The 25326-nt window shown below is 36.3% G+C and overlaps 1 protein-coding gene across 3 annotated transcripts in view; it reads left to right on the top strand.

Annotated features, from left to right (window-relative positions):
- Nucleotides 1–25326, top strand: part of CSMD3 (CUB and Sushi multiple domains 3) — a 923077-nt gene that overhangs the window by 278130 nt on the left and 619621 nt on the right. For all 3 annotated transcript variants that reach the window (XM_054708474.1, XM_054708473.1, XM_008143384.3), the window contains exon 6: nucleotides 14802–14914. In XM_054708474.1, coding sequence (XP_054564449.1) covers nucleotides 14802–14914 — 113 coding nt within the window. The remainder of the gene's footprint in view (nucleotides 1–14801; nucleotides 14915–25326) is intronic.

The raw sequence follows: 25326 nt of genomic DNA, 5'->3' as shown, positions 1-25326 counted from the left end.
ACTCACCCTGGTGTCTGTGTCCATTGGTTAGGCTTATATGCGTGAATAAAACTCCTTTGGTTGATCTCTCCCCATTATCCCCACCCTCCCCTACCTTCCCGCTGAGGTTTGACAGTCTGATTGATGCTTCTCTGTCTCTGGATCTGTTTTTTGTTCATCAGTTTATGTTGTTCATTATATTCCACAAATGAGTGAGATCATGTGATATTTATCTTTCTCTGACTGGCTTATTTCGCTTAGCATAATGCTCTTCAGTTCCATCCTATTGCAAATGGTAAGAATACCTTCTTTTTTTTTTTTTTTTTTTTTACAGCAGGGTAGTATCCCACTGTGTAGATAATACCACAGTTTTTTAATCCACTCATCTGCTGATGAGCTCTTAAGCTGTTTCCAAATCTTAGCTATGGTAAATTGTGCTGCTATGAATATAGGGGTGCATATATCCTTTCTGATTGGTGTTCCTGGTTTCTTGGGATACACTCCTAGAAGTGGGATCACTGGGTCAAATGGGAGTTTCATTTGTAGTTTTTGAGGAAACTCCATACTGTTCTCCACAGTGGCTGCACCAGTCTGCATTCCCACCAGCAGTGCACCAGGGTTCCTTTTTCTCAGCATCCTCGCCAACACTTGTCCTTTGTTGATTTGTTGTTGATAGCCATTCTGACAGGTGTGAGATGGTACTGCATTGTCATTTTGATTTTCATCTCTTGGGTGATTAGTGACTTTGAGCATGTTTTCACATGTCTTTTGGCCTTCCTTATGTCCTCTTTTGAAAGGTATCTATTTAGGTCCGTTGCCCATTTTTTGATTGGGTTGTTTATCTTCCTTTTGTTAAGTTGTATGAGTTCCCTGTAAATGTTGGAGATTAAGCCCTTATCGGTGATAACATTGGCAAATATGTTCTCCCATACATATGGGCTTTCTTGTTGTTTTGTTGATGGTTTCTTTTGTTATACAGAAGTTTTTTATTTTGATTTAGTCCCATTTGTTTATTTTCTCTTTAGTTTCCATTGCCCTAGGAGCTGTGTCAGTGAAGATACTGCTTAGGCATATGTCTGAGATTTTGCTGCCTATGGATTCCTCTAATATTTTTATGGATTCCTGTCTTATGTTTAAGTCCTTTATCCATTTTGAGTTTATTTTTGTGTATGATGTAAGTTGGTGGTCTAGTTTCATTTTTTTTGCATGTATCTGTTCAATTTTCCCAATACCATTTATTGAAGAGACTGTCTTAACTTCATTGTATGTTCTTGCCTTCTTTGTCAAATATTCATTGACCATAGTGGTTTGGGTCGATTTCTAGGTTCTCTATTTTATTCCATTGATCTATACTGAGTGGCCAGATTATTATAATCTCTGAATGCATAATAATCTGGCCACTCAGTGTATACCCTACCTAATAAAAGGGTAATATGTAAATTGACCACACCTTCGCTATGCCTAAGCCACGCCCACCAGCCAATCAGGGCGAGTATGCAAATAAACCCAACCAAGATGCCTACAGCCACAGAGAGCAAGGTTTCCCAGGCAACGGAGGAAACCAAGCTTTCCGCCTGCCCTTGCTAGGCCTAAGGCTCCAATCAAGCTACAAAATTTCAATTATAAAAGGTAAACAAATTTTAACAGAAATGGCGGCAGCCATGGAGCTGGAGAGAGCAGGCCAGGGTTGCCCTTGGCAATGGAGAAAGCTAAGCTTTCCACACACCCTGGCCAGGCCCAGGCCTCCACTTAAGGCTAGAAAGTTTCAATTATAGCAGGTGAATTAACCCCAACAGAAATGGCTGGCGGCCGAGGAGCGAGCAGGAGGCTTGGCTCCGCTCCAGGCTACAAAGTTTCAATTGTAGAAGGTAAATAAATTCCAGATACCAGATACCAGGGCCTCTGCTTGGGTCCCCAGGGGGCGTGGCTGGCCTGCAAACCACCACAGGCCCTTTGCTCAGGCAGCCCCATGCCCAAAGGGAACCCCCATCCAGATCCTTCAGGGCAAACCAGCTGGCCCCCACCCCTGCACCAGGCCTCTTTCCTATCTAATAAAAGAGTAATATGCAGATTGACCATCACTCCAACACACAATATGGATGCCCCCATGTGGTCAAAGATCCTGCCCCCATGTGGACACAAGATGGCCACCACAAGATGGCCAGCAGGGGAGGGCATTTGGGAGGCACCAGGCCTGCAGGGGAGGGCATTTGGGAGGCACCAGGCCTGCAAGGGAGGGCAGTGGAGAGGGACCCAGGCCTGCAAGGGAGGGAAGTTGGAGGCGATCAACCCTGCAGGGGCGGGCAGTTAGGAGTGACCAGACCGGCAGAGTAGGGAAGTTGGGGGCAAACAGGCTGGCAGGGGAGCAGTTAGGCATCAATTAGGCTGGCAGCAGAGTGGTTAGGTGGTGATCAGGCTGGCAGGCAGAAGCGGTTAGGGGCAATCAGGAAGGCAGGCAGGCAAGCGGTTGGGAGCCAGCAGTCCTGGATTGTGAGAGGGATGTCCGACTGCCCGTTTAAGCCCGAACCTGGTGAGATCAGGCTTAAACGAGCAGTCGGACATCCCTCGAGGGGTCCCAGATTGGAGAGTGTACAGGCTGGGCTGAGGGATACCCCCCGTCTCCGTGCACAAATTTCGTGCAACGGGCCTCTAGTCCTATATAATAAGGCTAATATGCAAATTGCCCCCTCGACCAGGAGTTTATCCAGCAGGCAGGCCGGCCAACCATCCATGTCCCCTCCTCCTGGCCAGGCTGGCTGGACCCCACCCACGAATTCATACACCAGGCCTCTAATATATATGTATATACACTGAGTGTCCAGATTATTATGCGTTCAGAGATCATAATAATCTGGCCACTCAGTGTATATGTCTGTTCTTGTGCCAGTACCTGGCAGTTTTGAGAACAGTGGCTTTGTAATACAGCTTGATATCTGGTATTGAGATTCCTCCTACTTTGTTCTTCTTTCTCAGGATTGCTGCAACTATTCAGGGTCTTTTTTTATTTCAGATGAATTTTTGGAGAGTTCGTTCTAGGTCTGTGAAATATGCTGTTGGTATTTTAATGGGGAGTGCATTGAATCTATAGATTGCTTTGGGTAGTATGGACATTTTAATGATGTTGATTCTACCAATCCATGAATACAGTATGTTCTTCCATCTGTTTATGTCTTCCTCTATCTCTTTTTTTCAGTGTCCTGTAGTTTTCTTAGTACAGGTCTTTTACCTCCTTAGTTTAGTTTATTCCTAGGTATCATAATTTTTTGGTGCAATGGTAAATGGGGTTGTTTTTTAGTCTCTCTTTCTGTAAGTTCACTATTGGTGTATAAAAATGCCATAGATTTCTTGGTATTAATTTTGTATCCTGCTACATTGCCAAATTCAATTATTAAGTCTAATAGTTTTTTTTTTATGGAGTCTTTATGGTTTTCTATGTACAGTATCATGTCATCTGCGAATAATGACAGTTTACGTCTTCTTTTCCAATTTGGATACCTTTTATTTCTTCTTCTTATCTAATTGCTATGGCTAGTACTTCCAGTACTATGTCAAACAGGAGTGGTGAAAGTGGGCATTCCTGTCTCATTCCTGTTCTTAGGTGAAATGGTTTTAGTTTTTGCCCATTGAGTATGATGTTGGCTGAAGGTTTGTCATATAATGCTTTTATTATGTTGAGGTAGCCATTTTAAAGTAGAGGAGAGACACAGAAACCAGGAAGAGGAAAAATCATATTCATGAAAGTGCCAGACATTTATTATAGCAAGAACAAGGTATGAAGGGGAAGAAATTGAGAAACTGAGATTTAAATGTTATGTCTGATTTTTAGAACACTGGATGTTTATGTTGAAGGGTGAACTATTCTGTATGTGTTTGAGTACCACTGAATACTTAAGCAAGGGATTGATGTCACAGTTTAGGTTTTTAATCAAGAATACTATATTGGCAATGTATAAGATAAAGTGAGGAAAATTTTACCTGGAGACAGTAAAACTAAGTAGGAAGATCTTGTCATAACTTTGGTTATATATGTTGAGTATCTGGCCTAAATACTTGTGGTTCAGAATGACAATAGTTATGAAGTAACAGTAAATAAACTTGATAAGATTCTGACATGATTCAGATGTTAAGGTTCTATAATATTTTCAAATTGCTGGATTGAAGGACATTATAGAGATTCATCCTGTTAGAGACTGAATTAGGAGAAGCAACGTTACGGTCTATAATATTTTTCTTTAGCACTTTTTAGTCTTTTTTATTCAATGAAAAGTACCAGCTTCACTTACATCCCTATATTTCAATTTATAACATTGTTCCACAAGTTGCTGTTAAAGAAAAAAATGTAAAATTGAAGTTGTTTTTAATTGAAAAGGAAGAGACACAATAAAGGAATTAAGTAAAGAACACTTAGAATTTGTAAGAGACTGCAAGAAAATGACATAAAATAAATATACAACATTTATTAGAAGTAACAGTTGTTAGAATATATGAGAGCAAAAATAGCAAACTCTTTAAAGTGTAAAATAAAGAGGAGTTATCCTAAAAAGTAATGTGAAGGAGCTGTGAGGAAACTAGGGATATATCAGACTAGACAAAGATATATCATTTAGAGATATCAAAGAAGACAGAGATAACAGCATCAGGCTGATACTTTGTTATATTGAGCTTAATTGGGTGATATTGGTTAATAAAACCACATATGTTGCAAGTGTACAACTCTATAACACATCCATCTGCATACTGCATTGTGCACTCACTACCCAAAGTCAAGTCTCTTTTTGCTCCATATACCTTCCCTTTGCCCTCTTCTACATCTCCCCACCCCCTTTCCCTCTGGCAGTCTGTGTCTATTTTTTTTTTTTCTTTTGCTTAATCCCTTTACCTTTTTACCCATTCCCCAATACCCATCTCCTCTGACAACTGTCAGTCTGTTCTCTGTATCTATGAATGTATTTTTTTAATTTATTTTTTTCATTAATTTATTTTCATTAGATTCCACTTATAAGTGAAATCACTTGGTATTTGTCTTTCTCTGACTGGCTTATTTCGATTAGCCTAATACTCTCCAGGTCCATCCATGCTGTGGCAAAGGGTAAGATTTTCTTCCTTTTTTATGGCCTATAATATTCCACAGCTTTTTGTTGTTGTTATATTTTGTCCACTCATATATTGATTGGCACTTGGGCTGATTCCAAATCTTGGCTATTGCAAATACTGCAATGAACATAGGGGTGCATATATTCTTTCGAATTAGTGTATCAGCTTATTTGGGATTATTGCCAGAGTGGAATTACTGGTCCACAAGATAATTCCACCCCCTTTCACCATACATGCAAGAATAAACTAAAAATGGATTAAAGACTTAAATGTAAGTCACAAAACCATAAAAATCCTAGAAGAAAATATAGACAGTAAATCTCAGACATTTCTCATAGCAATATTTTTTTCTGATATACTAGTATTTTCTTGGGCAAGGGAAATAAAATAAATAAAATAAACAAATGGACTACCTCAAACTAAAAAGCTTTTGCACAGCAAAAGAAGCCATCGACAAAATAAAAAGACAGCCCACTGAATGGGAGAACATATTAGCAATGATACATCTGATAAAGGATTAATTACCAAAAGTTATAAAGAATTTGTACAACTCAACACCAGTAAAACAAATAATACAATTAAAAATGGGAAAAGGACCTGAATACATACTTCTCCAAAGAGAACATACAGATGGCTAATAGACATATGAAAAGATGCTCAATGTCACTAATCAACAGAGAAATGCAAATTAGAACCCAGATGAGATATCACCTCACACCTGTTAGAATAGTTATTATTGATAATTCAACAAACAGCAAGTATTGGCAAGGATGTGGAGAAAAGAGAACTCTGATGCACTGTTAGTGGAAATGCATATTTGTGTAGCCATTGTGGAAAACAGTGTGGAGTTTCCTTAAAAAACTAAAAAAGGCCCAGCTGGTGTGGTTCAGTGGTTGAGCATTGACCTCTGAACCAGGAGGTCACGGTTTGATTCCCAGTCTGGGCATATGCCTGAGTTGTGGGATCAATCCCCAGTGGTGGGGCATGCGGGAGGCAGCCAATCAATTATTCTCTGTCATCATTGCTGTTCTGTCTCTCACTCCTTTGCCCTTCTTCTCTGAAATCAATAAAAATATTAAAAAGAAAAAGTTTTAATAAACTAAAAAAGGATTATACCTTTCTTGTCTTTTTAAATTGATTTGTGATTCCGCTGTGCCAGTTAACTATTTTTAACCATTATCCAGGCTGTTCTTTCCAAATGAATATAATAGTAGTCTACTCAGAACTTCAAAAATTATATTTTAGAAACTTGATACTTCTAAACAAATACAGGTGGACACAACTAAAACTTTTCAAAAATTAAATAAGGAAGATGGATCTTTGTACTAGCCATGAACATGGAAATACAGTGATGCAGTCATTAAAACAGTATTGTAAATACACATGAAAACAGATGGAATCAATGAAACAAGGTAGTAATTCTATTATATATTGGAAAATTAGGTTTGATAAAGCAAACTTCTCCATAAGAAATGAGAATAGAGTATTCCTTTTTCTAAGTTTATTTTTCCATTATTGACATTATTACAGATGTCCCATATTTTACCCCAACTTTCCCCTTCCACCCAGCTCCTGCCCCACCCCAGGCCTGTACCACACTATTGTCTGTGTCCATGGGCTATGCATATACTACCTGGCTGAATACACATATTAGTTCTAGGAGTTTATTTTGTAGATTGCTTGTATTTTCCTCATAAATAATCATTTCATTTTTAAATGAGAATAGTTTATTTCTGTTTAATGTATATTTTATTTAATTATTGTACTTACTGGAACTTCCAGCACAATGTTGAATAAGAATGATGTGCCATATTCCTGATCTTAATCAAAAGCATTATTTAATATGAAGTTGGATGTTAGTGGTAGGATTTTTATATATACTCTTTGTCAACTTGAGGGTGTTCCCTCTATTCCTAATTTGCTGAAAGTTTTTAGCATGAATGGGTGTTGGATTTTGACAAATGCTTTTTCTGTGTCCATTAATTTGATCACTTAAATTTTTTTCTATATGATGGGTTACATTGATTGATTTTCAAATGTTGAATGAGTCTTATATAACTTAAATAAATCTCACTAGATCCCGGCATATAATTATTTTATATGTTGCTGAATTTTATTTGCTAATACTTTATTGGGGATTTTTAAAGCTAAGGTCATGAGAGATATTGGTGTGTAGTTTTTTGTTTGTTTTTGTTTTTGTACTGATATTTTCTGGTTTTATTATTAGAGTAATACCTCACAAAATGAGTTCAGAAGGGTTTCCTTATCTTCTCTTTTCTGTAAAAGAATGGATAAAATTGTTAAATTTTTTATCTGTTTAGTAGATTTCTCTATTAAAAAACACCTGGATCTGGAGATATTTTGCCTGCTTTTTAATTTTGAAATGGTTAGAGGATTAATCACTTTTTCTGTTTTATTTTAATTACATTTTGGTAGTTGAATACATACGTGTTATATCTAAAATATAAATGTATTTTCCTGAAGCATGTGTTTAGACAAAATAAAACATTTCTCTGCAGCAGGCAGTTTTTATAAGAGAACTAGTAGCCCTATGCATGAATCCATGCACCAGTAGGTCGCTGCCACCCTCCAGTAGCTCTTTGCCCTCTGCCCTCCTCATAGTTGCTGCCCTGCCCTCCTGTAGCTCTCTGTCGACAGCTTGTAGTTCGCTGCCCCACCCTCCTGCAGATCCATGATCGGGTCGTTACGCAGTCGGTCATTATGCCTCAGGGCGTAATGGATAATTCCATATTCCTCTCTTATTATGTAGGATATGTGATAGATAGATCATGGGGGGTAAGTAGAAAACCAGAGTGGAGGTATAGATGGTGATAACAAGTGGGGTATGTGGGTGAAAGTGGAGGAGAGACAGAAAGTGAAGAAAATTTAGTATAGCCACTTCTGTCATTTGCTTTGCAAATATTTTATAACATCTGGTTTCAGAATAGTTGGATTGCATAACACAGTGCTTAGCTTTTTAATGCCTTTGTTAAAACCACATAGGATTGTGTGTTCTGCAGGCACTGACTTTTTGCATATCTAAACAAGAACACAGTCATATGTGACAAAAAAGCTTAGCCTGGTCATGTGGCTATCAGTACACTCCACACAAGAGTATTCATGATTACATAGCATGGAATATTAGTGCTTGCAATGTCATCTGAGAAATGGATTAATTTTGTTGCTAATAATAAATTTTCCACTTATACTACAGAACATAATATAAAATTTATTTTTTTGACTATTTTAAGATGCTGTATTTTCTTGAAACTAGGAAATGCATTATTTTTCAGAAATGAAGAAATAAATACAGGTAGTGGTTTCTTAAAGAGTTCTATAAAATAATTTCATTGTATGTTATTTTATTTTATGGCAAAACATGGAAGTAGGGGAGTGCTTGTTAAATTTAAGAAATTTTGTATTAAAGCACATACCAGGCATGTGACCTGACCAGAAACCAAACTGGAACCTCCTGGCTCATAGGTCAACACTCAACCACTGAGCCACACCGGATGGGCTAATTTAATTCTTGATAAATAATATCAGTGTACACATACTATGTGTCAATCATTCTGTGCAGCACCAGGAATTTAATAACCTACCTTTAAAGTAATGTTGATAGAAAACTCACTACTACGTAGAATATAAATGATGTGATAAGTGCTCTCTGAGGACAGAGAAGGAGATTAAGCATTTATCTTAACATTGAAACGTTAAGGCTGGCTTCTCTGAGAATGCTTAAGGGTAAAGTAAATAAAGGTACAGAATATTATATTTATCAGCCTCAAAGAGGAATAGATAAAAAGACCCTAAGTTAAATGAAGGAATGCATTTTAGCAACTAATTATAGTTCAATATAGGGCAATTAGTCTAACAGGATCTTGGAAAACAGCATGTGAAGAATGCATGTTACTAAATGCCACAGGAAGAAGGAGATCAAAGGAGGTAAAATAGGGGACCAGGGAGTTAGAGAGTGAAAGAGGAAGAGAAAGAAGTAAAATTAGGAGAGAGCAGGAGAACTGGAAAGATTAAAAAAATAAATGTTAGAGGCACCAAATATGACACTTGTTGTTACAAGTGCAGTTTTGAGAAAGTTGAGAATCAGAGATCAATTGGTGACAGCAATAGGGATCTGACAAGAGAATTTTGATCCAAAGGCTAAGGTCAGAATAGTTTTAGGGACTTTTTAAAAATGGTAAAGACCTTTGGTTCTCTTAGGTTTCTTACACTTAAGGACTATCTATAAAAGAAAATATTGCAGCTAATTTTAAAAAATATTATGATTTAGTTATTTCTGCAGAAAATTATATAAATAGAAACACTTTATGCAAAGATTAATTATGGAAAGTTGTACTATATTTCAGTATTTATACATTAAATATTCAGTGAAATTCAATGTCCTTATTAATTTATTAGGTTCATTTAAATTTATTACTCAAAAGGCACATTTTGAATTCTTTTTGGATACAAATAATTAGGCTACAAATTTAGACCATTTTATAATTATCATAATTTTATTTGGTTTTATTCTTCTAAAAGCCAGATTAGTAATCTAAGACATAATCATGAGTATGGCTGCTTTGAGTGTAATCAATTGGGACATTTGCCGTTTCTAGACATTCTTGATCATGTTACTCTTATCTATTTATTTATTCATTTATTACATAATTTACTACCATCTTAATTTATATCAGTAATTTACTTATGTTTTCTAATGTATTTTCACTTTGTAAGATCATGGATTGATCTGTCTTGGTACTACTTTATTTCCAGTGCTTATTTAGCATAACATTTGCCATGTAGTAAGTGATCTATAAATAATTATTGAATATACTTAATCTCTTCATTACCAAGTGTTGATTCTTACTGACTTAATATGAGAATGCACACATAACTGCTTGCCTTCAAATGACCATAGTGATTTGACATAGAGATAACAATTAATTATATTTAAGAAATACCTCCTTTAGTATTTTATAAATTAACTAGAGGCCTAGTGCATGAAAATCTTGCACGGGTAAGGTCCCTAGGCCTGACCAATGATCAGAGCCAATCTGTGGGGCAACTGGCAGGGCGAACAGGGCCGCACTGGCACTTGCCTTGGCCGGCTTGGCCCCACCTGCTCACCATCCCTGCCCCCTGCTGTTGCTGCTGGTGACCTCCCTCTGTGGGGCGACCAGCGGGTCGGTCAGGTGGGGTCCCCACTGGCACCTGCCTTGGCTGGCCTGGGGCCTGTGGGCTGGGGGCAGCTCCTGCTTTGAGCGTCTGCCCCCTGGTGTTCAGTGCATGTCATAGCAACTGGTCGGCCAGTTGACTGTCTGCCCCCTGGTGGTCAGTGCACATCATAGTGAGCTGTTGAGTGGCCTTAGCATACCATTAGCATATTATGCTTTGATTGTTTGAACAGATGACTGGACGACTGGACACTTAGTATATTAGGCTTTTATTATATAGGATTCTTTAAAATAATTAGTTTAATTGAATCTTTCTAGGTGGCATATATTTTCCATCTTCCATTTCCAAGATCTCCTCTGATAATATGTGAAATATGGTACAAAGATAAGTAGATTCATTTACTAGAGTTCTACATAAACCATAAAGTCATATTGTGTAAATTGTGTTTAAGTACTAGGTGACTACAATTTGGAAAGCCCATATAACTGCTTTAGAACCAATGAAGATGCTTTTCTTGTCTGCAGCAGAGGGGTACTGTGGCACAGTTGCTTTCTAGTTCAGTGTATTGGTTTATCCACCATTTGGCTTCAAGAGCTGAAGCATTGAGGGTATCAGGAATATCTTCTTAATTCCACCCCTGTTAATTTGCCATTATTTGTTCCACCTCATGGACATTATACACCAGCTACTGCAGTTCTAATATCTTCAGTTCCTCATTTGTCAATTTCTGAAGGTAAATTTAGGATCCAACATTTCGTGCCTTAGTAGCTATTACTAGTCTTAACTACACTTTGTTGGTGAAATTATCTTTGATGTCCCTGGAATAATGGGCATTTATCACTTTTATTGTCCTTTTAATCCTCTTTCTTATATCACTTTTCTTGATGTCTTTGTTGAGTTCCTTCTCATTTATTGGATCTTCTAAGGACCTCGCTCCAAACATTGTACTCATTATATTTAGAAATGTGTACAGCCTGTCAGAAATAATTTAAAATTTTGTGAATGGATATTTATGCTTATCAAATCAGGGAATTGAGGAGAAACATTGTAAATCAAAATCTGGCATGAACTGTGCTACTCTATTGAAAATAAAACGATATCAAACCCAAATTTTTAAAACTGAGTTGCTATTTAAACGGAACCAACCAACAAGCAAACAGAAGTAAACATAACTTGGATATTTTCTGAAAGCAATGAAGTGAAATTTTATACCTTGAGTTTTAAACTCCTATAGGTGAATTACATATATTTACTAAATTCAGATATGAAAAACCACCCAGCTGAACAATAAATAGAGACACCACTATAAAAGAGAAAATAGAGCATTGATAGAGAAAAGTTAAAGATGCATTCCAAAGAAGGAAGATAAATGAGAAATGTTTGGAATAAAACCCAGCTTGTTCATGTTAGAATGCAAGAAAATTGGGTTATATAGTAATGTTTCCAAGCCCATCCTCTATAGCCATGGGCACAGTCTTACCTTATAATAGACAAATATGCAAATTGACCGCACCTTCGCTACGCCCAAGCCACGCCCATCAACCACGCCCACCAGGAAACCGTTGCAGGGATGCTGGGGTGCGGCGGAGCCCAAGGCCCGGAAAGCTGCCCGGGGCTTTCCGGGCCTTGGGCGCAAGCCGGGTGCCTGCTCCGATTGCCAGCCAGGTACCTGCTCTGATCGCCAGCCGGGTGCCTGCTCCGATCGCAGGGACCCGGCTGGGATGCGGCAGAGCCCAAGGCCCGGAAAGCCGCCCGGGGCTTTCCGGGCCTTGGGCGCCAGCCGGGTGCCTGCTCCGATTGCCAGCCAGGTACCTGCTCCGATCGCCAGCCGGGTGCCTGCTCCGATCGCAGGGACCCGGCTGGGGTGCGGCGGAGCCCAAGGCCCGGAAAGCCGCCCGGGGCTTTCTGGGCCTTGGGCGCCAGCCGGGTGCCTGCTCTGATCGCAGGGAAGCTGGGTGCAGCCGAGCCCAAGGCCACCGCCCAGGGCCAAGCCGGGACCTTGAAAGAAGGTAGAAGGCGGTGGCCACAGCCAAGGCCTGGGTCCCCGGTGCCGGCAGAAAACTGGTGCAGGCAGCCAGGTGAATGAAGGTCTATTGCACGAATCTTCGTGCAAACGGGCTACTAGTTATACAATAAAGGTGGATTCATATGTCCATAACTTAGCTCATGATCATTCAATGTAAGTGTCCATTAGTTCTCAAAAATCCTAGGAAAGGTTGGTTTGGGGAGGTAAGGGAAAAAGAGTTGTAATCACCATGAAAACACACACACACACACACACACACACACACACACACCTATTTTGCCTTCTGATGAAGCAAAAGAGAAGTGTAAGCTTTGCAGAATGGAAAAGATACATCAGATACTGGTTATTAGAACACTTCAGTCTAAAATTCTCCTTAACTGTGTAATAGTATTTCTTTTGAGAATATTTTACCTTGGCTTTCTAACACACACCTGGAAATATCTAGGGCAGTGGTCGGCAAACTACGGCTCGCGAGCCACATGCGGCTCTTTGGCCCCTGAAGTGTGGCTCTTCCACAAAATACCATGGCCTGGGTGAGTCTATTTTGAAGAAATGGCGTTAGAAGTTTAAGTTTAAAACATGTGGCTCTCAAAAGAAATTTCAATCGTTGTACTGTTGGTATTTGGCTCTGTTGACTAATGAGTTTGCTGGCCACTGATCTAGGGCATAGTTTCAAGATCTTGCGTTAAGTGCCTTGCTTTAAGGAGGTTATAAAATGGCTTCTTTATGACTAGCTCTGTAGAGACTAAATACAGGGTGTCCCAAAATGTATACATATATTGTAACAGCTGATAGCTCAATTTTGAAAATGAAGTGCATTTTAAAAAATACTGCCTTTATAATTATTCAAAGTGTGTATATGCATTTTTGGGACACCCTATGTTTATGCCCAAAATACAATGTTTTCTGTCTGTCAATTGGAGCAGACCTCTGGCGCATTATAGGAAATTTTAATAATAAAAAGTATAGTATTGTGAAATTACATTAAAATAGTTCTGTCCTATGAAATTAAATTGTGAAATTTGCCATCAAATGTGAAATAGTGAGAATATAGTAGGTAGAAAAAGTATATCTACTGCTTTGAAGTCTTTTGGTTTTGTAAATATACTATATCAATACAAACATAGGAACACAATGACCAGCACCATTAAGATCAGTTTCCATTATACATATTATTATACTAGAGGCCTGGTGCATGAAATTCGTGCACGGGGGTGTGTGTCCCTCAGCCCAGCCTGCACTCTCTCCAATCTGGGACCCCTTGAGGGATATCTGACTGCCCGTTTAGGCCCGATCCTAGTAGGCCTGATCCCAGTAGGATCGGGCCTAAACGGGCAGTCAGATATCCCTCTCACAATCCAGGACTGCTGGCTCCCAACTACTCACCTGCCTGCCTTCCTGATTGCCCCTAACCTGCTTCTGCCTGCCAGCCTGATCACCCCCTAACCACTCCCCTGCCAGCCTGATTGATGCCTAACTACTCTGCTGCCAGCCTGTTTGCCCCTAACTGCCCTCCCCTGCAGGCCTGGTCCCTACCATCTGACCTCCCCTGCAGGCCTGATCACCCACAACTGCCCTCCCTTGCAGGCCTGGTCCCTCCCAACTGCCCTCCCCTGTTGGCCATCTTGTGTCCACATGGGGGCAGCCATCTTGTGTGTTGGAGTGACAGTCAATTTGCATATTACTATTTTATTAGATAGGATAGAGGCCTGGTGTATGGTGGGGGCCGTCTGATTTGCACTGAAGTGTGTCCTGGATCAGGGTGGGGGTTCCCTTGGGGTATAGGGTGGCCTGGGTGAGGGGCCTGTGGTGGTTTGCAGGCCAGCCATGCCCCCCGGTGACCCAGTCGGAGGCCCTGGTATCTGGGGTTTATTTATCTTCTAAAATTGAAACTTTGTAGCCTTGAGCAGAGGCCAGGGTCAGCCAGGGCAGGTGGGAAGCTTGGCTTCTTCCATCGCCAGGGGCAACCCAAGCCTCCTGCTCTCTCCAGCTCCATGGCTGCTGCCATTTTTGTTGGGATTTATTTATCTTCTATAATTGAAACTTTGTAGCCTTGATCAGAGGCCAGGGCTGGCCAGGGTGGGCAGGAAGCTTGGCTTCCTCCATTGCTGGGGAAACCCTCCTGCTCGCTCTGTGGCCACAGCCATCTTGGTGGGTTAATTTGCATACTCCTGATTGGCTGGTGGGCGTGGCTTGTGGGCGTAGCAGAGGTACGGTCAATTTGCGTGTTTCTCTTTTATTAGTGTAGAAATGCAGTAAATTTGGGTGAATCAAAATCCTATGTATGTTACTGTTGAATTTATAAATGTATGCAACGTAATTGGAACAATGCATGTTTTGAATTTCACTATTTTATGATTGACTTTTCTATACCTAAAAAAACTGTTTCATTTTTTATTAAAAAGTTAATGCAGAGTCATGAATATTGTATACATGTATATAAATTTGGGTGGGGTCCCAATTCAGTAAAATCGTTTAGTGCTGCAAGGCTTTTTAAATGTTTTTGTTGTTGTCTTCCATAATTCAGGTTATCTGGAATGAATATACCACCACCAATTATCAGCAACAAAAACTGGCTCAGACTGCATTTTGTTACAGACAGCAATCACAGATATCGTGGATTTAGTGCTCCATATCAAGGTATATTTGATGAATACTTCTGCCTCTTTTGATGTGTAGAATGTTTTTGGTATACACAAGTGCATTTTGTGATAATTTGAATAAGCAAAAATGGACATTGTCTTGCTATGGCAGTGATGTGATCATAACTAAATTACAGTATAAAAGTTAGTTGATTTTCATAGCACAATGTTTAGAATAAAGGATATTATGACCTCTAAAGGTCATATGTGACAGATGTTACATTTTACTTTCATGAAGTGCTCCAGCAATTGGACATGCTACCTAAAGCTACATCACACAACACTGCAGAAAACCCACAGTTGTAAATAGTCTTTTCATAAATTGAAACTCCTTTTCATATACAGTGTGTCTGCTATTGATAGTTCAATTAACCTTTTTTGGGGGCTTTATTACCTAACATTTATATGAAGAGGCATACTTTTGAATAAGTAGGATATAATATTTGATGCATTCACTTGAAAACACTCTGTTTAGGACAAGATTGTTATGAAGATGGAGTACTAGTGAAACTGTAGCTTCTACAGTGTTTAGTAATATTATGGGCTTAGTGTCCTTTATCCTCAGACTATTATGTAAATAATTCATTTTATTCTCAGTAGTGTATCAGCTACTGTTCAGGGAATGGTGAGCATTGCCACAGTTACATTTTTCCATTTACCTGTTTGTTTTATTTAATGATTTCCTTTGTAGTAGTCTTCAGACTTAAGTGCTTTGAAAACTTAATATGGTGACTTTAGCCAGCTTATAATTAATATCTAAAATAGTATGAGACCACATATTGTTTTCTAGAATACAAATTTCAGCAACCAATTTATATTTTGAGGACCAGCATCCTCTCTTTAGAGTCCTATCAATGAGATTTTTCACAATAATAGCAACACATTAATGTGATGGTATTTTGACACTTATGATAGTGTATTTGCTATCATTGTCATAAAATTCACTGAGAAAGTAACTTGAAAGTAAAGGTTTTACATAAAATTCACTATAAAAAATCTGTAATTTCTATTTCTAATGTAGTTAATTCAAATAGAAGTATAAATGCAAATGTGCTCTTAATGCTATACATTTTATTAACATTTCTCAGAATGTTACTCACCTTAGAACACTATATTTTAAAATTAAAAATTAAATATTCATAGAAATGTTTATTTTTATATCTTATTAAAAATAACCATTAAAATCATAGTAACTTGAATCTTATCCTTTAACCTAATGCCGCTTTTAAATTTGAACAATATTTTGAGTTTCCTATTTCAGTTTAAAAAGTGCTTGTGCACTTCAGAACTCAGAGGGCTTTTTATTATTAAAAAGAAGTAATTGTTGTGGAGTCCCTTTTTCTCTAGGTTGACCCTTTCTCTTGAATTTTCCAACCACATAATTTTATGGCTCTTGATTCCCCACTGCCCTGAGTTAAGGCAGATGGCATTGCGGAAATGCAAGACTCGCCATCTTTGACTCATGTGGTCATTGAACCTTTAAATAAGATGGCTCCTCTTCTTTATCCTAATATAAATAAAATAACACTTATCTTGTATTTAAATATAAATTTAATTTTTTGCTGGAAGAAAACTAGATCTCTCTCAAAAGTAAAATGGTACTTAATTTGTTTTATGCTGTATAGTTTCATGAAACTAGTATCTGTAGATGGGGTTATTTTGCATTAAAAGACAGCAGTGCAAAGCTGCGAGTAGATTTGTGTATTTAATTATTATTTTTAATATTCTACTTGCTGATCTTAAATTGAGTTTTATAGTAGTTTTAGGATTCAATTTTATTTTCTGGCATTGCCTCGCTTGTTTCATCATTGAAAAATAGCACATCAGTGAACTGACTAGTAAAATAGTAAGGAAGTGTTTTATGGGGTATGAATTATTTCTGTTTTCAGCAGGAAAAGGAGCTTAAAATATGGTAATTTTGGATATAATCTATATCTACCCAATATAGAGGAAATAAAGTGGCCTAATAGAAAAGAAGCAATGATTTTATAATAAGATAAAAAATGTTTTATTACATAAAAAATACATCTTTGTATTGTATCCTTTTAAGCCTTTCCTGATTCAGACTTGACTTTTTAATTGCATTATCTCCAAATAATATTTTACCTACTCAACATAAATTCAGTTGGTTAAGTCATTTTTAAAATTACAATAAAATAAATTTGGATTGAAAAGCAAATAAACTATCTTAAATAGCTATGAAAATCATAATTCTGACATGTTGAAATGCATGCCCCAGCATGAAGTAGTGATCATGCTTTTTAGATCCTCCCATGCTACCATTTAATTTCAGTGGTATCTAAATTAAAATCGAATTAAAACCAATTCAAGGTAGAAAATTTGTGGAACACACTATACAATAGTCAAAACCAAGTCTCCATGTAACAGTTTCTTAATAAGTCAAATTTGTAATCAGTAATTTTTGATTTATCAATTATTTTCAATATTTAGTATTTTATTGGAGCTTAGGTTTCCTCATAGCATTTCTGCTTAACCTGTGGTCTTATATAAAATACCAAGAAAATTAACTCAGTTTCTAAATGTTACTAGATTTTTTTATTTAATTGATTTCAAATGTCTAAATATAGTACTATTTCTGTATTATAGATTAAGTCTTCTAAATCAATTTATAGTTGATCTCATTTTGATTTTTAAAGTTTTTCCCCATAATATTGTTCATGTAAGTCTTCTTATGCAGGTTAATATTTTGTAGACAGTTATTTTCAATGTAACAAAGATACATTAATATAGGGACTATTTTAAATTTATGAATAAAATATTTTATATAGGTTCTCAAAGAAGTTATAGTAATTTTGGTATCACCTGTGTACTTTTTGGTAAGAAAACATATTTAATGGACCAAACTTTCAAATTGTATTGAAAGTGCACTGCTATTACCCTCAGTTAAACAGAGGCATTTTAGATGTACGTAATTTATGTGAAAATAATTTGGGGGTTTTTACTCCTATTTTACACTTGAAAATGTTTTGACAAATTTATGTACACAGTTACTGAACAAAGGTAAATAAGATTATTGGAGAGTCAGCATAGTGTAATAAGAAAGAGTAGGATTTGGAGTCAGAAAATGAGGGTGAAGTTACTAATTGCTGCTTGAGTTTCTGAGCTTTAGTTTTCCCATCAATTAAAATATTCACAATAGCTAGATACTGTTGTTGTGTAAAGCAAAAGGTATTAAGATTTCTAATAGTAAAAGTTGGGCATGCAGTGAATAAATACATTTCAATGGAAAGAGGTAATCAGCTATTTGGAATGGTGAGAAACACTTTTCAACCATGAGGTATAAAATATTTAAAATTATGATCAAGCATAAAATTTAAATTCAGCAAACAATTAAGAAGGGAAAACACTGGGTTTTATATTTCTCACTATCACAAATGAGGCAGCCCATATTCTCTAGGGAAAAAGCACTTTTCAACTTAGAACTCATTTAAAATAGGATTTATTTTCTTAAGTAAACATGAATTTTTAAAACCATATGTATAGCCCAGAGCACAGCATCAAAGCAACCTCTTCAATTATATATTTTTTCTAATTTTGTTTAGACATCAGTTTTTTGTTGTTGTTGTACCTTTATATATCCACTGTTAATAAAATACTGCGAGTCATATCCCACCATTCTAATTATAAAACCCCTCCTCTAATTTGATAACTGTCAGTGTGTCATGTTCATGATTTCAAGGTTGGTGATGAAAGAATAAATAAGTAAAGTTCAGAACTTTGGATTCAGACAGTGTAGGTGTAGTTCACTGTCATAGGAATATTGGACATAGGCAAATAGACTGCTTTTCTGGTAAAGACAGTGAACAATTCAAGAAGTCTGTATGAATATGTATTTTTTCATATTATAGTAGGTATTATTTAATTTTTAGTGAGTACATGCTGTGGGAAAATTCATAAACTATTGAATCCTTATCTCAAAAAATCTCCTTTTTATACATAGACAAACTGCATTATTTTAAGTTTGTGAAGTAAGCTAGTTATTTTTAGTTACTGTGTTTTGACAGAATAGGAAGGTGAGTTTCATTGGTGTTTAGTTTTTGAGAATGATTTCTGGTCTATATTTTGTTTTTATTTTCTTCTGATTTTTATTATTATTTACATAAATTTTCTTTAAATCTCTCTCAATTCAAAATAATTACTTTTACCTGGATTTTCTTCTCTCCTCTCCTCTCCTCTCCTCTCCTCTCCTCTCCTCTCCTCTCCTCTCCTCTCCTCTCCTCTCCTCTCCTCTCCTCTCCTCTCCCCTCCCCTCCCCTCCCCTCCCCTCCCCTCCCCTCCCCTCCCCTCCCCTCCCCTCCCCTCCCCTTTTCTTTTCTTCTCTTCTCTTTTCTTCTCTTCTCTTCTCTTCTCTTCTCTTCTCTTCTCTTCTCTTCTCTTCTCTTCTCTTCTCTTCTCTTCTCTTTTCTTTTCTTTTTTTCCTTTCCTTTCCTTTCCTTTCCTTTCCTTTCCTTTCCTTTTATGGTTAAAAATAAGAAACTTCTTTTTACTTCTTGCTTTATATACTTGTCTAGTCAATGGAATTTATAATTTTAAACAGTATAATCATCAGAGATAATCAAAATAACATATTTAGTAGTCAAATTATCTGTATAAGTAAACATTGGTCTAAAATAGCCATTAAAAACTCCTAATAGCATTATTTTCTGGGTGCCAATGTAATTTTATAGTCATGCCAATATAAAATTTAAGGCCTTTAACTACATCTATATATATAAAAGCCTATGCAACTGTTACGACTGGTCGAGGGAACAACCGGTCGACTGGTCGCTATGACAATTCACTGACCACCAGGGGACAGATGCTCAATGCAGGAGTTGCCCCCTGGTGGTCAGTGCACTCTCACAGCCAACCTCCTGGAGCCGGCCAACCTCCCGCAGTCTCTTCCCCGGCCAGCCAGCCCCAATTGGCCCCGATCGGCCCCCATCGCCGGCCAGGTGGAGGGACCCGTGCACAAATTTGTGCACCAGGCTTCTAGTTAGATGATAATAATGATTGCATGAAATCTTCCATAGCTTAACTAGATTTATTTCTTCATCACAATCCTTACAATTTATTTGCCAGTTTATATATCTTCCAGCTCACAGTTCTGTTAATAAATTGTGGGTGTGCTTGACAGTAAACTGGCAAATTGTCATTTAATTACAAGTTTTCCTGAAATAGAAATTCCACTTCAACACAACCTGGTAAACAGAGCTAAGGGTTTTATATCAGAAACACAATGCTGGTGACTTATTTGCTTAACTCTATTCAAACATAATTTCTAGTAAAATACTTTATCTTGTTAGACATTTTAATAGTTAATGAATTAAAAATTAAGCCACGAGACTGTATTTAGAGTTGAAATATAGTTTTGCAGTTTATAGATATACATATATGTAAAATGAGATTTAGAAATAAAGTAGAATATTAGAAATATTGTTATTTCCTTTATGTTGGCTGTTTTATAGTCCTTTTTATTCTGGTTATGAGTTAATGTTATGCATGAACACAGAGACTACCCATGAAGGACATTATTCATTAGGAAAAGTTACACTTGGAAAAATTAAATTCAGATTCTGATAAAGAGGATTGCTTAAAATCAAATGATAATGGATTTCTGAGCCAAGTACTAGTATAACAGGAAATTGTAAAATAAATTAATGTATATGCTTATGAAATAGTCATGGATATTAAGGATTAGGTGGAGATCTGTTACAGGATTTTTAGTCTTTTTTAAGGAACTGAATCAATCTTCATTGATAGGAGAGTGACAAGGACTAATAGTCAAAAGGGAAAAATATCACAATTGTTACTTTTTTTTAAAAGGTCTTTCATGTTTACTTTGCTAAGAATTCTTTCGTAAGCCAGTGTTTTGTTTCTTTATAAAATTATTAATGCTTAAAAATTGTTTAATGTTTGAGAAATATTCTTTCTTAAATCAGTGTTCAATCCATATATATGTAAACCTTGTATTGATATACCTTAAAAAGTGAAAGGCAAATTATATTAACCTTATATTATAATCAGATGAAATTCACGAGGTTCCAGAAATAGTTTAGTAAAATTATTGTGATTTAGATTGCTATCTTCAAATAGAGCAACTACTGTGGATGGGAAATAATCTATACAATATCCAATTGTAATATGGTCAATATTTTCTGAAACATGTAGTAAATTTAAAATGTAGCACTTAACTGCAAAACTGAAAAAAAAATCACTATAGAGCAACATTTTAGTTTGGCTCATGTATTCCTGCTGATGATAGAATAAACATAAAATTAGCCAATCTCTTTTAGGGCAAAGTCTCTTTTGTGTTAACTCAGCATCCTTGGGGTAAATGTTCAAACTTTTAAGGTTCAGATCACTGCCTTCTTCCTTTTTATATAAAGCTTCTAATACAAGTGATATCCGTTGAGCACTAGTGGTGGTAGGATGAAACTGAATGGTCCTTATATAAACCCTTGTTCTTATTAATATCAGCTGACTTCAGTGGAGAGGTCACTTCTTTGTAACTGAGAACCCTGCATTTACTGCTGGTGTCCTCAAGGCAACTTGTGCTATGTTCTTTTAGCAAGGTCCATTTTCTATCTTTCTGATTCTATTCCATGACAATTGTTTGCTGGGTCTTCCAGCTCCAGTTTAGCTAAAACTCTTTATTCCACATTTTCCTTTTCTGTTATATGCTGATAGCCCTGTGGCAGGGTTCTAGATTTTTTTTCTTATACCTATCTGTCACCCAATACCCATCGTTCAACACAGTGTAAGTCTACCAACTTGCTGGTCACATATTACTCTGGTGTTCTGCTGAATGTAGGTGTGTCTTTAAAGGGCTTACATTTTCTCTAAGTCCATATTGTAAGATTTCAGAATTAATTCCTTTAGCAAATGGAGTTTAACAAATCCATATAGATATTTGTCGTCTTCCTTACTCCATCCTCCATGAAAATTTTTACACGAAGGCACAGCTTAGGGTTTTTTATTCTGTTAGATTATGGAAGAGCATTTCTTTTGCATGTCCTAAGTTTTCAATAATCGTGGCTTTTTATAAAGTCTTCCAGACTTTTCTCTTGAGCTGAAAAGGAAACTGTTTGAAATTCACGATCTCTCTCATCATATCATGACTCTCAAGACTAATATCTGGATAGGACTTTAAAAATGTAATTGTCAGTCAAAGTAGTATAAGAACACTCCCAAAACAGAGTAATCCAAGGGACTCAAAGAATGAGGAAAGTCCACAGTGTCAAATTAATAGGAATGCGAAATACATGTTTAAAATTTTTTAAATAGCTTCCCTATATATTCAGTGAGAAATTGATCTCCTCAAGGAAATATTTATGTTATCATTCCTAAATAAGCCTAAAATATATTACATACTAGAGGCCTGATGCACAAAATTCGTGCAAGAGTAGGCCTTCCTTCCCCTGGCTGCCAGCACCGGGTTCCCTCTGGCACCCGGGACCCAGGCTTCCCTTGCAGCCCTAGCTTTGTCCTGAAGTTTCGTCCAGTCTAATTAGCATATTATGCTTTTATTGTTACAGATTGATTTAATAATGTTCAAGCTGCTTTTATAGCTGCAATTTGCTTTTTCAAAATATATATAAGTCTATAATATTTGCTATCTTTATTATCCCAACTAACTTTGGCTTAGCATTTTCCTTTTAGTTAATGTGATTTCTGTCAAGTATTTTAAATTATTGTAATGTAATGAGTTCATGAGTAAAACTTTTTAGTCTGTAATTGTATAAATTTCTTGAATTTAAAGTACATTTTGTAGATTACAGAAATTGCATTGTTTAATGGTAGTACTATTGTTCCAATTAGTATCCATTTGCTTATGATATATCTGATAGTTTTACTCACATAAGCCTCTAGTGAGGGCAGTTTTGTTATATCACCTAAGGATGATAAGCACATAACAAATGATAACAGATTAATTTGGTGTACAATAAACAAAATTCAGTGTTTTGTAAATTCTGTTGACGTTACAAATACACTGAACACGTAATTTGTTTTTATAATGATTCAGTAATTGCACAAAATGACCTACAAAAGCATCAATCAAGCACAGCAGGTACAAGCCATCAAACACATTGTAGATGATTGATCCTCTGTGTCGGTATAAAAAATGGGGTCTAAGGAAACAAGCCTTGGGACCTTACTTATATTTATTTTATAGGCAATTTCATCATGAAATTGAAAATGTCATCATGAAATTTAAATCCCTAGATATTTTCATTCAAATTCAAAGATATCCAGAAATAGCTAAAGGCAATTTAGGAAAGTTTATTCAGATGATAAAGATATTAACTTTGGATTTTCCTTTAGTTTAGAGTTGTAAAGTGATGAATACTTTGTAAACATTGGATTGAAAAAAATTAAGTTGAAATATTTTCTTTAAGCAAATAACTCCTTTCAGCTTATTTTGGAACTACTTATTTCTCAGGCCACATTTTGGGAAATGATTCTGTAAGGCGTGACAGTAAGATTTAACTTCATGTGACAACACATTTATCATTAGTTAGCCTGACCTTTTCTTTAGTTATTTAATTACCCAAAGTTATATATGAGGCATGCAAATTGCTAATGCTGTTTGCTGAAATTAAAATAATTTCTTAAATTAAAACCCCCATTTGAGATCTATGATGGCACATTTATTTATTTGTTCATTTGCCCATCTATCCCATTTTGTTTAACAAAAATATTACTGAGCACGTACTTTGTACCAGATGCTGTTTTAGGCTCTGATATTACATAGTCTCAGAATTCAGGGAGTTTCCTCTATTGGATTTGAAAAGATGAGTGTATATTATATTAAAAGAAAAATATGAAATATTAAAATTAAGAAATTATGAGTTCCTATAAGGAGTGAAGGAGAATGCTTATTGTCTAAATCACTCAGAGGTTCAATATGAGCTAACTGTAGCCCTTTCAAAAACAAGTATTAAGCCCAAAATCATAGTAGAAAATGGTTGAGCCAAGTCCAAACCCTTAGAGTTTTGTTTTGTTTTATTTTGTTTGTTTGTTTCTTCTAAGACCTATGATAATTTTACTATGAACTCCAGCCTTAAGTATCTTCAAATTTTCAAATTTACAATGGATTTATTTTATTTTTAGAAAAGGCTCAAATTCATTGATAATGAAATTTGGCGAGTAAAGAAAAAATTGTGTCAGTACACTGTTCTTGATTAAAAGTGACGTTAATAAAGCAGTGATATTAGTTATGTAATTAGTTAATATGCATAAAGCCTTGAACAGTGTCTGACAGAGCGTAGGCGTCATGTAAAATGTTAGCTGCTATTACTATTATCAGTAACAGCAGCAGGAGAAGCATTGTCACCCTTATTGTTTGACTACAAATGACGTGGAAGGCAATTTCAAGCATATTATTGGTAATAGGGGTATTATCTGAAATAAGAATATCCAACATTTCATAATAATATGTTGCAGACTCATGTTTACTTGATAACATAAGTGCTTGGTTGTTGATTTTTTAAAAGGAATGAATTTAATACAGGTTTCAATACAGTAGATATTATAAAGAAAATTATTTCTAGTAAAATTGTATCAAATGTTTAACACACATATGTCTTAAAAATTAACCATGTGATATATCAGCCATATATTCCTTGTCTATTATATGTGCATAGGGTGAAACAACAGTAAAACTATCTTCTCTTACAGACTTATTTATCCTTTTATTATATTAGGAATACTGACTGTTATTGGAAAACCCAAGGAGGAATCTGTAGCTATAAAATAGCTTAAGGTGAAAGAAGTATAATAACCCTTATCAGAAAAGGCAATAGTTTCAGAATACCCAAGTGCACTTTTGTTTGAAAAGGTCAAATTTAAACATTATGTTATTGATCTTACAAGAAAACAACCTTGTTGCTTTGGATTACATTCTTCTTTCCTACAGAAAATGTAACAAGTTCTACATAGAGTTTCCATATCTAACACGTGCCTCCAGATTTTGTGGTCATGCACTTCTGTTGAATTCCCAAGCATATACTAATTTTTCTAGCTTATCAATGTAACAAAAAATCCAGTAAACTTTTAAATGGGGCAGCTGTTTAAGTGATAAATGACAATAAAAACTAATATTGGAAAAGTAGAGAGAGGTAAAGATTCCCAGGAATACACTTTACTTCAAAGAGCACTGAACTAGAAGTTGTAAATTTTGGTAGAGACCCCACGCTGTGAACTTGAATGTATTCCTTAACATCTCAGAAGTTTAAGGTCATTAGATAATGGAACAATAGACTTTTTTCCAGGTCTAAAACTTTTTGGGCTTAATCTGTTCCCAGTGCCACTAACTCACAAAAGTTGGCCTAATGATAGCTCAACTTCACAGTGTTATGTATATATACACACAGACTTTTAGCTTTCTTTAAGATCAAACAGAGTAGC

The sequence above is a fragment of the Eptesicus fuscus genome, chromosome 19 (assembly GCF_027574615.1).
Source record: "Eptesicus fuscus isolate TK198812 chromosome 19, DD_ASM_mEF_20220401, whole genome shotgun sequence".
Classification (NCBI taxonomy): Eukaryota; Metazoa; Chordata; class Mammalia; order Chiroptera; family Vespertilionidae; genus Eptesicus; species Eptesicus fuscus.
Note: the sequence above shows the minus strand (reverse complement) of the source record. Positions and strands in the feature narration are given on the sequence as shown.